At 38.7% G+C, this 14,702-nt stretch overlaps 1 protein-coding gene across 14 annotated transcripts in view; it reads right to left on the bottom strand.

Moving 5' to 3' along the window:
- The window catches only part of LOC145978331 (histone-lysine N-methyltransferase 2C-like), a 184,919-nt gene that overhangs the window by 125,739 nt on the left and 44,478 nt on the right, over positions 1–14,702 (bottom strand). For all 14 annotated transcript variants that reach the window (XM_083110895.1, XM_083110904.1, XM_083110906.1 and 11 more), the window contains exons 20-21: positions 13,500–13,699; positions 9,252–9,380 (exon numbers count right to left, since the gene is read on the bottom strand). In XM_083110895.1, the coding sequence (XP_082967021.1) occupies positions 9,252–9,380; positions 13,500–13,699 (329 nt within the window). The remainder of the gene's footprint in view (positions 1–9,251; positions 9,381–13,499; positions 13,700–14,702) is intronic.

The raw sequence follows: 14,702 nt of genomic DNA, 5'->3' as shown, positions 1-14,702 counted from the left end.
GTGGAGGAACTTCTGGAGTTGTATGGTATCGATCAGGTTCAATACATTAAATATGTACCAAAACTCTTGACTGAGAGTGCGAAGATCTGGTTTTCCGAAAGAAAGGCTCGATTGGTCTCATATGATTTGTTCAAATCAGAATTCATCAATCATTATGAAAGCTCAAGGTGGCGTAGTACCTGCCTGGCAAAAGTATTAAATTCACCTTATCAAAAAACCTCTGAGGAAAGCGTGTTACAGTTCTTCTCTAAGAACTTTAAGTTGCTTCGCACCATCCAACCCAAAGCAGAAGAATTGCATATTGTAGCTCAGCTGGGTATTCTCTTACCATACAAATTAAGAGAACATTTGGTGATGCAGGACATTTCGTCTTTCGCTGAGGCAACTCACGCAATAGAAAATTTTGAGTCGCTGAAAGAGGCAGTTGTCAAGCGAGACCTAGCTTCTCCTCTGCGGGGCAAGAGTTTCAAGGCAGGGATTAACAAAGTTATGGTTGCTTCGCAGGATTCAGAAATCCAGGACAAGTCGTGCATTCCCACATTGACAACTCCCTCTATGAATGGTGGGAAGGGCACTCGTTCGAGTCCTAAGTCCAAACGGCGATGGCATAATAACAAAGATTTTGTAGAGGATTCTTCGTCGGGAAACGGAGATCGACTCGCATCGAAGGAGGTGATGTGAGCTCGCTTGGGAATAATCCTCCTGGTAAAGGGATCGCCTCAGTAGTACAGCAAGGTCAAAGGGATGTAGCTAAGATGTCAAATACTTGTGAACCATTATTGGAAGGAAAACAGTTGATCGGCGATAGCATGTTGCTTAGGCTTGCTCAGAAGTTTTGTAACGGTCAACTCATTGTTGATGAGCAAGGTAATCGGGGTATAGGACTGTCGGTGAGTGGGCAAACCACAGAGCAGCTGAACAGTAGATTAAGATCGTGTTCAAAGTTGACCGATTCGGTCATTCTCATGATTGGCACGAATGACATCCTTAACTTCCAATCTGAAGAAGTTGTTAAGCGCAACATGTTAGAAACGTCTGTTATCGCACAGAACAAAAGAAGTTAATTGGTTGACCCTACCTCCCTTAGCACGCATTATGCGTAATGAAAATTCATATGTTTGGAGGAAATGGAAAGGGATCAATGAGTTTATAGTTTCACTTCACGATGATAGAAATGTCAAGGTGCATGACATCTCTTCGCTGTTCTTCAGCAGTCAGGGCGATATACGAGTAAATTTGTTTGAAGAGTTCATAGGTAATCCTTCACGGGGAAAAATGGATCGTGTGCACTGGAATAGGGAAGGTATGGTGTGTGTGCTCAATTTTCTTAGGGGTAAAGGAGTCTTAGGAAAATCGCAGCCAAGGGTTACTCAACCAAATTCGCAGATTGTGGTTGAGGCCGAGGTTCATGCGGTTGATGAACCGTCCATGCAACGACCTAATTCGGAAAACCGAAGGGAAGCTCTGACCTACGGGCGGGGGGTGAGAGTAAGGTAGAACATCCTGCCATTATGTATGTAAATATTAATGACATCGGGGAAGGAACTGATTTTGATGATTCGAAGAATTTACTTGTACCTGTAAATATTGATTCTAAACGGTGCGCTTCTGCTTTGATTCAAATTGCTATTTTAGGTAAACCATTTGTTGCCCTCTGCGACAGTGGCGCCGAGGCGAGCCTATTGGGAATGAGCGTCTGGAAATCCATCTCATCATTAATCTCTAGGCCAAGGTTGGAACCTGCTTCCGGCATAAAATTGATTGATTATTCCGGCTCAAAAGCAAAATCAGTAGAGGGAATTGCGAAGGTAATGATCAATTTGGGGGGCTATGATTACTATGTGCGTTTTATCGTAGTGAAAAATTTAAATATTCCTGTGTTATTAGGATTAGATGTCATATATGGGATTCATGGGGAACTCAATTTTGACGAGGAGGCCTTTTTCTATAGAACACCCAATGGTAGGGCTCTTTTAAAGTTTACTCCTCTTAAAGAAGTCGACACTCTGGAGTCGGAGGTGCCAATATCCAACGTATCTTTGAATTCACCCGGATTAGAAAATCAACCCTTAGATTGGATAGACAAATTAAAAGGTTTTCTAAATCTAGATGGGGATTTAAATTCAAGGTTTTTGGGGATGCTAACCTCGTTTGAACAGACCTTTTCGGATAAGCCAGGGTTGTGTAAAGAATATGTCCATCGCATGGAACTTGACACAAAGGTCCCGATCGTTGCAAAGAACTACCCTATTCCCTATGCATACAGAGACAAGGTGAGGGAACGATTAAATCGAATGTTAGAATGGGGGGTGATAGAACTATCAGACTCAGAATACCGTTCGCCGTTGTTAGTTGTCCCGAAATCTAATGGGGAAATTCGCCTGTGCGTCGATCTAAAGAAAGTCAACCAGCATGTTAAACCCATGCAACTGACTCCAATGAAAATTGATGATCTATTGACTTCTTTTTTACACTGTAAATTTTTTACTTCACTTGATTTGGGAAATGCCTATTGGCAGGTACCTTTGCATGAGGACAGTCGCAGGTACACTGCTTTTGCATTCGAGGGTATTTTGTATCAATTCAGGCGGGTGGTGTTTGGCTCGGTGAACGGCACAGCGGTATTTGTTGACGTGATGAACAGAGTGCTCGGTTCGTTCTTGGATTTTGTGGTTGTATATGTGGATGATATAATAATCAAGTCTAGGGACTTCGAGTCGCATCTAAAGCACGTAGCTTTGGTGTTGGAAAGGCTAAGCTGTGCAGGTTTCACATTGAAGTTGGAAAAATGCAAATTCGCGGTTAAAGAGTTTAAATTTCTGGGACATATCATCTCCACGCAGGGTATCACCAAGGATCCAGCTTACGTGGACTCAATAGTCAACTTACGTAAACCAGAAAATTTGAAACAACTACAAAAAATTCTAGGCAGTTTCAATTGGTTGGCTAAATATATACACAATTATGCCATCATTGCGAATCCTTTATATGAATTGTTGAAATTGAAGACAAAATGGTGTTGGTCCATGGAAGCTGATGAGGCGTTTAAGCGACTTAAGTCGCTGGTAGTCCAAGAGGTGACACTGAATTTTCCGAATTTTGAAGCAACGTTTTATATTCAAACGGATGCATCTCTTGTGGGAATAGGGGGTTATTGTTTTCAAATCGTAGAGGGAAACATGAGACCTTTAGGATTTGTTAGTAGACTGCTCAGATCATATGAAAAGTCTTACACCTCGACTGAAATTGAAGTTTTAGCCATCCTGTTTACCATAGGGAAATTTTCCACCTTTCTCAAAGGTAGACGGTTTGTAGTCGTGTCTGACCACAAATCCCTTACGTGGCTAGAGTCGGCCCATTCTTGGAATGCTCGACTTACCAGATGGTTCATCCAAATGCAACAATATTCTTTTGTGGTACAGTATTGTAAAGGAGCTGACAATGTTTTGGCTGATACACTGAGCAGGAATTTTCCCGATGTATTGGATGAACAATTTTTAGTTAACATTTCAGCTGTCTCACCCTTGGTTAAGGAAATTGTCACTAGAGAAGAATTGATCTTGTTTCAGAGTCAGGATACTAATTTGAAACAAATCATTGATCATTTAAGGGGCACGATGGTGAATGTCAATCCTAGATCTAGAACTTGGAACCAAACGTATAGTTTGTATAACGATGTATTGTATATTAAAGATTTCCATACAGATTCTCGCTGTAGGATCTGCATTCCTGACAAGTTAATTGAAAAAGTGTTGAGCGCATGTCATGATGATTTGGGACATTTCGGTGTCGCGAAAACCCTGTCACAAGTTTACCAAGTATTTTATTGGAAAGGGATGCAGACGGATGTAAAGTCTTACGTAAAAAATTGCGAGCTCTGTCAGCGCACCAAACCAAATAAACATCCGGCAAAATTCGTCGCAAAATCTCACGTCATGAACAAACCTGGGCAATTACTGTTCGTTGACCTCCAAGGTCCGTTCACGTTGGGTCCGAAGCGGGAAAGATTCCTATTTACGATTTTAGATGCTGCATCCAGGTATATGGTTGCCTATCCCATTGTTAATAGTAATGCCAAGACGATAGTAAATAAGTTGACTCAGATTTATTTTGTGCACTTAGATGTCCCGAAACAGATAGTTTCTGATAACGGACCGCAATTCAAGTCAAAAATTTTTGAAGAGGCTATGAAAACATGGGGTATTCAACTGGTGTATACTCCGGTATACCATCCTAGCTCAAACCTGGTCGAGCGCTATCACTCAGAGTTAAATCGATTGATGAGGGTGCTGTGTTGTTCTAATCATAACAAATGGCCGGAACACATAGCACAGGCGCTATACCTCTTAAACGGTTCCATTGCGACTCAGACGGGATACTCTCCTTTGGAGCTTAGGTTAAATATGTCAAGAAGACTGACGGATATTCCGCTTAGGGACGGGGAAAATAACGTCACGTGGGATGGCAAACTGGTGATGTCAAATCTCAACAGTTTTAGTAAAAGGCAAGAAAGATTAAAAAGGCTCAATGCCGAAAAGATGGCTAATCCTGCCGTCGAAGTGGGTAATTTGGTCTTCATTAAAAACCAAAACCCAGGTGGTCTGAAAGATAAAATAGCAAAAAAGTACTGTCAACTGTTTGTAGGACCTTATCTGTGCGTTGAGAACAACGGGAATTCGACGTTGTCGTTAGTTGATTGTTTATCAGGAGAAAGATTAAATAATCAGTCAATCGAAAACTGCAAATTGTGGTTATGTTCCCGCGACAAATGGTTGTTTTGGGTCAAAAGGGTGCAGGAGTTGAATTTGGACGGGGTGAACGAGTTGTTGCCGATACTCATCGGTTCCTGTGAGCAACCAAATGCCAGGGCAGGGGTTAAGGATGTTAACGAAAGTCTTTGAAATTAGGCAGGATAAATCTTTTGCAGGTCAAGTGATATCATACCTGCGGCGGGCATGATAGCCAAGTTGGTGTGGTTTCGCGGCGGACTGCAGTTTTGGGATTTAATTCTGTTGTTTTTCCTCAGCCTTACAAATTTGGTTATTTGGGTCATTGTGGCTCCTAGATTGCTTCTGTTCAGACTTGCTGTACTGCCTTGATCAGGGAAGTGATTTAATGAGCCAAACATCAGGGATTCTGTGGTCGTAAAGTCCAAGTGAAATCTTGCCGGCGGCGGGCGGTGGAGCCAAGTGGGCAAGGTTTTGCGGCGGGACAGCGTGCAGCTGTGGGGTCAATGACTCATTTATTACCTGGTGTTATGAGCAAGCATGTGTTGACCAGAGCGAAATGGGCATTCACTTTCTGAAGAATTCATTCAGTAATCACGCTGTAAATACTAATACATTGTTAATAGTGTAAATAATTCTTTGGGACTTATGTGTATCAATAGAGTATATGTCTTATGCTATATTTATGTATGTTGGAGTGTAACGTTTAGTTGTAAATTGTTTAAAAGATGGAATTGTTTGTACGGGGTTCGGCCTTTAGTTGGGCGCCAGTTATGACGGTAGGTGTCATAAGCGTTCCTCACAAGTTGATATATGTGGTTTAACCTGGTTGATAACATAGAAGTCTATTGGGTACTGTAATTGCCCATAGATGGCAGTAGGATACAGATCAGCCGACAGAGCTGATATTTGATTCAAAGGACTCTCAATAGATGTCCTCAGTGCACCCTGAATTTAAATTTGTCAAATTAATGTTTTGTTTATTAATTTAATTATGATTGAGATCTTAATACAAAGAGTGATATTGTTTACTAATAACATATCACCAAGTTGGAATGCAGACTTATTTTGTATTGATTATTACGAACTTGCATAAAGAAGAAAGATCCATGAAGCCGGAATATAGGTACCGTTCAACAGGAACTGATTCCAAAGAACGGATCGTGGAACCCGTTGGCCTAGTAAAAAACGAAGGGGCTTGGACGAATGGAATCGGATGCAAGAACTGGTGATTGGAGGAACGGATCAGGGACTCGGTCCCAGAGGAGACATGTGGATGGTGGTTGAAACGCAACGGGCGGAAAAAGAATCATTGGAAATCGCGCTGAATGAAAACTATAAGTGAATCCATATGGTTGGACATGTTCCCAAAAGGTTGCAATTTACGAATCTCAACAAGTTTCGAAATAAAAGTTAGTGTGGAAAAGGATATTATAAGTTGAATTCTGTGGTGACATATCCGGCCGGAGGACTGGTGACGTGTAAGTACACATCTCTTTGAATACCTGCGCAGTAATCAGGTGAGTGTACCAGGAACACGAAATATTCAATAATTTATCTACTATATTCATATGCTAGCATTCGTGTGTTCGATAATGGCCATTATGCGCGAGTTGTGCTTCCGTTAGACTGGGCGGGAAAATTTGCGCGTCGCGTAGCCATCTTGGTTAAAATGTTGTAAAGGAACTCGAATGATGGCTAAAGGGTACTGAATGTGTAAATTTGAATCTGATTCATCTTTGAATTAATTTAGGCAACAATATTCCAGCATGTATGGATCATAGTCATTAGGTTATACATTTGCTTACTTAAAAAAAAAAATTGGTGTAGAAAAGAGTATCGATTTTCGTATTTACCAGTATCGGTATGCAGTGCAACTAGCTTGCTGGGAAAGGCCTTTTATGTTCTAAGTAGAATGTTAAACGGGGACTGTATTATGCTCCATTAATCTAAAAATATACATGTGCAAGCATATATCCTTAAGGGCAAATTTTTGAGAAAAGGTACAAATTCATAAAATACTGAATTGCATTATAATTCCTTATATTGTAAATTTACTTATTTTCGTGTTGCCTGCATAAAGGAAAGACATTATTGCTTATAATCTTGAGTATGGATTTGTCATTATTATTCGTTGAAACTTATCACTTCTTGTCTGATAGTTGTGAAATTGCAGGCACGCAATTGTAGTACGTGGCCTACTTCAAGGATAAACAGGGTCCGTTATAAAGTTGTAATTGACATTGCTATAAATGCTTGTTGTTAAATAAACATCTATTATCGACTCGTGATTTTGCGATTTAAATCTTATGATTTTCTTATAGTGTAAATTGTGTACATATTTCTGTGTTTAATGCTGATATTCCTTTTCAGTCGGGGAGCGTACGTTTCGCTCTGGTCAATACGGGTTGTTGTTTCCATGCTTGGGGGAAAGGTTTAGTGGGAAAGGATAGCTGTAACTATAGGTTAGGGCATATTCAGGTTGTATGATGGCAGCCTGGGGGCGTTGGGGGAATGTGGTATAGAAAGGGGGGAGGGGCGATTCTGTTGAGGAGTAGATGTATATGAGGAAATTGACTGTTTGAAAAGGATGGGCATTGTTAACTTCGTTTCACTGTAGTCCAATTGACATCGCTACTAGTGCTACCGATTGCAGTTCTAGGGTTTTCTGTAAAATTTTGGTCCTATTGCAACAGATATCGAGAATCTGATTTTCAGTTCCTCGATGTCAGTTTCATAAAATTTGAATCTTATTTGAGTTTCAAATTTCCAGGGGCATTTCTTAAGATCTCGAAACCCAATTTGAACTTGCGCTTTATATTCTGAGTTTTCGACTACTTCACGGAGTCATCTTCAGAGCTGGTCGAGGGAAGATGGAGTGGACACGGTTGTACTTCCACTCAACCAGCCCTGAAGATAACTCCGTGAAGGAGTCAAAAGTTCGGAAGAACTCCTAAGTGTTTTTCATCGTGCTGTTTGTGTGTGATTTTAGTGTTTTAACAAATATGTTGCCGGCACGTGACGTAAGAAGATTTCTACTGTCATGCATTTATGTGGAGTTGAAGGGGAAAGTAACAGTTAAAAGAGAAATTCATTTTTTTTTGGTGTCACAATTGGGACACAATACAAAACTAAATCAAAAAGTTAAAATAAACTAACAATATGTAAAATAATTTCTACCACCTAATGTCATTATGTACAATTCTTGAACTTCTATCCAAACGACAATTTTAGATTGTTGACTCACAAGATAGGAACAATTGATTTCATTGATTTGCTTTATTTTACTTCGCTTTTTGTGTGACATTTGGCTAATTTGCGAAGATGGGGATGAGTGATTATACAGGGTGTCCAACTCGAAAGTAGCCCAAAAAATTGTTGTGTAAAAAGGGTACGCGAGAGGAAATGAAATCACACGAGGTGCTGGAAATGTCCTCCCCCAGCGACTAAACACTTTTGAACATGACATTGTAAGTTTGTGAATGTGTGTGCCAGAACGTTGGGTGTCACTGCCTGGATTTCACGGTGGATGTTCTATGGTAACTCATGAAGGGTGTGTGGTTTGTCCCAACAGACCTTGCCTTTCAGGTGACCCGACAGGTAAAAGTCTGGTGGGGTCAAATCCAGTGACCTGGGAGGCCATAATCCTAAAGAAATGACCCACTAATCCAATAGTGTTTCACAAGAAACACGTGCTGTTCAACAGAATAGCGATACATTGTCACTACGACTTGAAAACAAGCAAGCACCTCACGATACTTCTCGCACTTCACTGAAAACACGGCACCAACAACGACGACTCTTGAAACTTGTTTGTTCCTGCCCTTCCTCAACAGCTACGGCGTACAGTGTTGCCGTGTCACCTTTCTCATGGAATACATTACATTCTCTCAAAATTTCATCGCAAACGGTCAAATATTTACACAATGACGTGATTTTTTGTGGGGCTACCTTCGAGTGGGACACCCGTTATGATGAAATTGATGAATGGACACTCACGAACATCCATGCCAGGCTGGGATTCGAACCCAGGACCCCTGGCACCATAGCATGATGAACCACTCCACCAGGGGGGCCGGCAAGATAGGATGAAGTTACAGCATCGGATATAATTTTAAAAATTGAGATTAAGGGACACTTTGACCTGGAATGCCCCTGAGTGTCCCTTCATTAATTTCATCCTGTCGTCACTCATCCTCGCATTCACAATTAACCAAAGGTGGCAAAAAAGTGAAGTAAAATAAGCCAAATCAATCAATGTTTTACTTTAAAACATTTATAACTTTACATGAGATAGAGCCAATATAATTTAGTTAGTAGTACATTAGACTGCCATGTAGGAGACCCAGGTGACAATTTTTCCAGCTTTGTCAATAAATTTCAATTAAAGTGAGAATAAAAACACATTGATGAAATGTGTGTATTTTGAATAGATACAGAATGCTAACGGTTTTAGTTTCTGTTCATATCAATTAAAGTTACTTATTGGTGCATTCCCAATTAATTACTGAGAATGAAACAAACCTGTGACAGTTGAATAGTTTTGTCCTCACTAACTGGTTCTAGAGATGCAGTTTCATCCTCGGAATCACTGCAACTTCTTGTGTCCTTTTCTTTTGATATGTCCAGGAGGTCTCGTCCAAAAAAGGCTTCCTGTACACGAAAAGTAGGCACATTAGAATAGCATCACATATACAGTGCAACCCTAATTTTATGTTCTTGGATATTACCATTCTTCCTGAATTATACATTTAATTTGTCTCTCTTTCACTCCTTGCTGGTCCCTATACAGGGTGGCTGGTCTTAGGCCTAGATAAAATTCAGGTATAATTCCAGGTTCTCAAAGAAATGTTCAAAAAAATTCAAGGCAAAAAATAATTATTGTTATGTGAAAGTTAATTTCTATTAACATTTTTAACTAAACATTTATGAATAGTTCCTTATACCACCAGACATTATAATTAACATAAAATAGTAAACAATGATCAACGACTCCATTTTGGATGTCTAAAAGAAATATTTTCAAATGTACAGTGTTGTAGAAGGCAAACTATTTGCCACAGACATTTGGGGTTACTCTTTTATTTTTATCTCAAAGTATCATGCTCTTGTAGTATCCTCACGCCTCCCCACAAAAATAATAATAATAATAATTATTATTATTATTATAATAATAATAATTATTATTATTATTATTTTACAAAACAATCCTACTTCAAGAGCCCTGCGTAGCGATTGGCCATCCGTTTCTTTCAATAAAGCTAGAGGATGATAGCTAAATAAATATAAAAATATTGCAAAAGTGCATTTTCAATTAAATGTGGTCATTTTTCATGTTTACGAAGAAAATTCATGTATCATTCCCAGTGCCCAAAAATTCATATCACATTCTAGGAATTCCTGATCGGTCAACACCTTGTAATACAACACAGCATTAGAATTAATTCCCAGATTTCATGTTCTTTGGCTATAAGCCGCATGATAGAACGAATATTAACCTATCCACACAGCCTCATTATGAATTAAATTCGGGATCGCACCAACTAGTTGGTACTACATCAGTATTGGCCAATAATTTTACCAATCTGACATGTCTATTAATATCTTTTATAATTTAGTGCAATATTCTGCTTTTTTTTTATAAATTTTATGGATATAAACATAAAATCTCCATTCCACACTTTTTTTAAAAGTAACTTTCTAAATATACGGCTTCTTCTCCATTACAGTGATCTGGTAACATGCATTTATTAAAGGTCAATGAACATTCAGGTTCTTCAAGGACTATTTGTAATTTTATACCAGATAGGTAGGATATCGGTTATCAGTAGGGCCCGGAACTTTATGTCTTATAAAACTGTAAAATATGTATGTAATTACGTCATAAATTTTAAAAATATGTTATAAAAATTAAAAATATGTCAGAAAAATGCAAAAATATCCCCAGTAAAGCCAAAAATATGCACAACAGTACTTTCGAATTTCTTATTATGTGGGAAGTCAGTATCTTTCAGGGAAGATCGACTAGGGTGGGGTATTAAATGAAGTCAGAATCCCTTTAATCTTTTGACTGAAGTGAAAAAAAAATTAGAACAATTGAAACTTTGTTACTTCCTGTCTGATGATTCTCGTGTTGGCAAAACAAGGACAGAGAATATTATTCCTCAATAATGTTCACACTGCTATCAAATTTCGGCTGGGAGTATTACTGATCTGTACTAGTTGATAACAAAAGACTGCATCTACTTTTTAATTTCTTCCTACATAATTTCCTTATCCTGCCATCGAAAAATATAAACTACCCATTTCATTAAAGGCAAGAAGAATAAATTATAAATAACCAATTACAGGAAAACCTCGTTAATACGAAGTTCAAGGGACCAAAAAATGTCAACTTCGTATTAAACGACCTCCAGTTATCCAAACTTTTCAAGATGGCGCCTGTTTTCAGGTGTAAATAAAGTAGAGTATAAATTACCCCCACAAAGGATGTTTTATACTTGGTGGTAGCTCAGAAAATAAGCTTTATATGTACTATATAATAATATTGTAAAAGTGTAAAAAATGTTACACAAAATGAGAACACGGAGCTTAACGCAGACACAAAGATTCCAAGGAGACTGTTAACACAATATTTATCCTACCTAGTTATACAACCGGTTATCCACGGGCTGCATGTCGTGGCAAAAAGTCTTATAAAAAACTGTATTTTCTTTTAATTGTGCAAAGTCGTTGCTCTTCTATGAAATTCTTACAATTTTAGTTCATAAAACCCGTTTGCACGGAGACCTACGGAAAGGAAACAATCTCGTTTATTGCAAGAAGTGAAACTCGGAAGAATCTTGACAGTAGTCACACTGGCGCGAACAAGATAAGGGAGATAATCGGACAGAATGAATATTGGATTTTATGTGCGTTCCGTTACAGCATTAACTGGTAAGAGTAGATTCTCTTGGGATAGAACACAACCTTTCCCTGGCACAAAAACAAAACAAAAAAATCGGGGCTGTAAATTTCGTTCTGGTTCAACATCGTAAAAAAAGTCATGTATTCTTTGCTTCAGTTAACTTCATATTGCAGGGATCAGTTCAAACTCTTCCTCAACTTGCATTGTAATCCACTCTGAAAAAGTAAACACACAACTTGCTATCTGTTTGCACCGAATGTGTATCCTAGGACACATTAAACAGTGTGGCACTCGATAATCACTCTGGTTTGGATCCCACTTTAAACTGTATATTTAGTCCCGCTTAGCTCATCAGCATAAAATGAATTAAAAACAAGCTTTACAAAACTTGCGTATTTTCAGATTAATCGACAATTTATTGTAGGTTTCAGGAGTATTCTGGAGGTCAAACACTCGCTCCGCCCTCTCGTATTCCTACATTGAGCATTGCCGTTTTTTTTTGTTGTTGTTGTTTCTTTTTAACAGCAGCATGCTAATGGTTTCACACTGGATGAGTCATTGCAGTTATCGGCAAGCGAGAGCTTTCCAGACGCTACTGGCGCCAGCTGCAGCATAAACACAATGAGACGGGCTGGAAGTTAGAGCAGCAGGTGGCAGAAGGGAAATCATCGGCATTTTAAAGATAACACAGTTTTGTTGAAGACTGAACTTTTATCAGTAGTGTGAAAAAAAAAATGATCCTTGCATTGCAACAGACAATAATACGGGCAATATTTCCTATCCAGACAGCTGCATTCAAATGAAAGTGGTTACCGGAAGTTGTCGGCTACCAGGCCAAAAGTTGCTCGCTCACGGGAAATTGCTGTATCTCGACCTCAGAGCCAGACAGATGGGTGAGACTTCCAGGCGCCATGCATCTTGTATTTTGGAACATTCGTGCGATCTTATCTCGCATTTCTCATCTAGCACTGGTGAATATTTCCAAGGTGGCACATTCAGCGGGGAAAAAGCTTGACCTCCCATGCACATTGACAAAGTATGTCAATGTCCAGCGGGCATTTCGGGCTGCTTCCCTCGAGTTGTCAGCAGCTCTTAGGACAAGGAAACATGTCAAGGTCAAGTTAAAAAAAATGTCCAAGCTCTCCACATTCGATCTTCTCGTGTCGACTTACGCATACGCAGGTGTCTACTTCGAATTAAGCACGTAAGGATTTTGTAAACAACTTCGTATTAAAAATTATCCGTATTTCGATTTATCCGTACTGAAATACATTATAAATCCTATCTTATCGGCTGGGGAATGGGAAGAACTTCGGATTAAAGGGTACTTCGTATTAACCAATATCGTATTAACGAGGTTTTCCTGTATATGCAAGACAACTAAGAAATTATACAGACACATGTCTTATTATGAGAAAATTGAAAAAATGTGTTGTAAAAATGCACAATTGGTAAAAGATGTCAAAATATGCCTTATGAAGTTAGTCTATTTCGGCTGATTTTCATCAGATACGTAATGATCTCACTCCAGTATTTGATCTGATGCCAAATAAAAAATATGTTCTAACATAAATTCCCGAGCCCTAGTTACACACACACACTAACACACACACTCTCACTCTCTCTCTCACTCTCTATCTCTCTCTCTCTCTCTTTCTCTCCCCTCCCTCCCTCCCTCCCTCCTCTCCTCTTGCTTTAAAGAAGTTATCAGTATCAGTAAATTTTACATCAGTACTTTATCAGTATCAGTCCATTCCTTAATTAAATGTAATTGATTTCACTAACAAAAGCACCTTATGACATACTGAAATCCCATCTCTAAAAAATGTACAATGACTGCTTCAAGGGTATTACACAAAACATACCTGAATATAGGAAGGAAAGGTCTCCATAAGTTTGTTCTTTGGTTTCCTCCTCTGCGGTTTTCTTCTGGGTTTTTCCTCCTTTATCTCTGTAGGGGCTGTTTCTCCACTTCCACCTGATCCTCCTGCTACCTGTACTTCCACTTCATCACCCTTCTCTCTGTATCTTGAAGTTCGTAAACGGACTGCAAAACCACCAACACCTAAAATAATGAAATGTAACACTTAATGTAAGAGAGCACCCTCAAAATGCGACAAAATCACAAGAAAGTATAGTGTTCTATAGAAATACATGGAAAGGGACATAAAACTACAGCTGAGTCGATACCAATGCAGGTGTACGGTATCGGAAAGTTATCTGTTGGATTTTAATTACCAATACAGACAGATATTTTTCCAGCATTTTGTTAGTTTGCGAGGTACATAAAAAATGCTGCTTGTCACTTTCACAGTCAAATTATCCTGGAAGTTATGCAAAACCAAAAGTTTCAATTGATGTTGTACCAATATTATGTGACAAAACTGCATTTTGTGATTACATAACCCCTTCTTTAAAAATTCCGATATAACTTTTTACTAATTTAAAGCAAAACTCTGGTAAATTGGTGCTTATAATTGGAGTGGAATATTCACTAATATTAATCAATATTTTCAACAACTTTTAATTGTTACAATATTCACCGCAATGCTTCGTAAGTGGTGTTGGAACTTGATTTTTCATAATTACAGCAATATTACAAATATTTTAACCATCGCAGATATACAGTATGTTTCAAAATAATAATCAAAATTTTGCCCTGAAATGATATTTGTGAAAGGACCTGTCTACTCTGGTTTGACTTTTCCACACTCCACTCCAGCTGTACTGGTATCACACAGGATGCCTTAATCGTCGGTATAATTTTTAAGTTTATATAAATATTATGCAGTACAATCTAAACTTATGCTAGAAGCTAAAATTTCAGACCAAAAATAATAATTATGATTTACAATTCTTTATGCAGCTGTATTGTCAGTACTTGGGTGCATGTTGCCTGCACACGCCGACAAAATGCTGCACTGCTAGTGTTGCTAACCAAGATTATATGCCACTAACATGTTGCACACATCTTATTTTTGGGCACTGATGCATGGTTTTTGTCAGAAAATCATTGCTCTACTAACTATCATCTACAAATTTATCACTTCCTCTGCTACTCAATATTA

The sequence above is a fragment of the Lepisma saccharinum genome, chromosome 24 (genome assembly GCF_977018435.1).
Source record: "Lepisma saccharinum chromosome 24, izLepSacc3.1, whole genome shotgun sequence".
NCBI lineage: Eukaryota > Metazoa > Arthropoda > Insecta > Zygentoma > Lepismatidae > Lepisma > Lepisma saccharinum.
The sequence above is the reverse complement of the archived record's forward strand: the minus strand, read 5'-3'. Positions and strand labels throughout refer to the sequence as shown.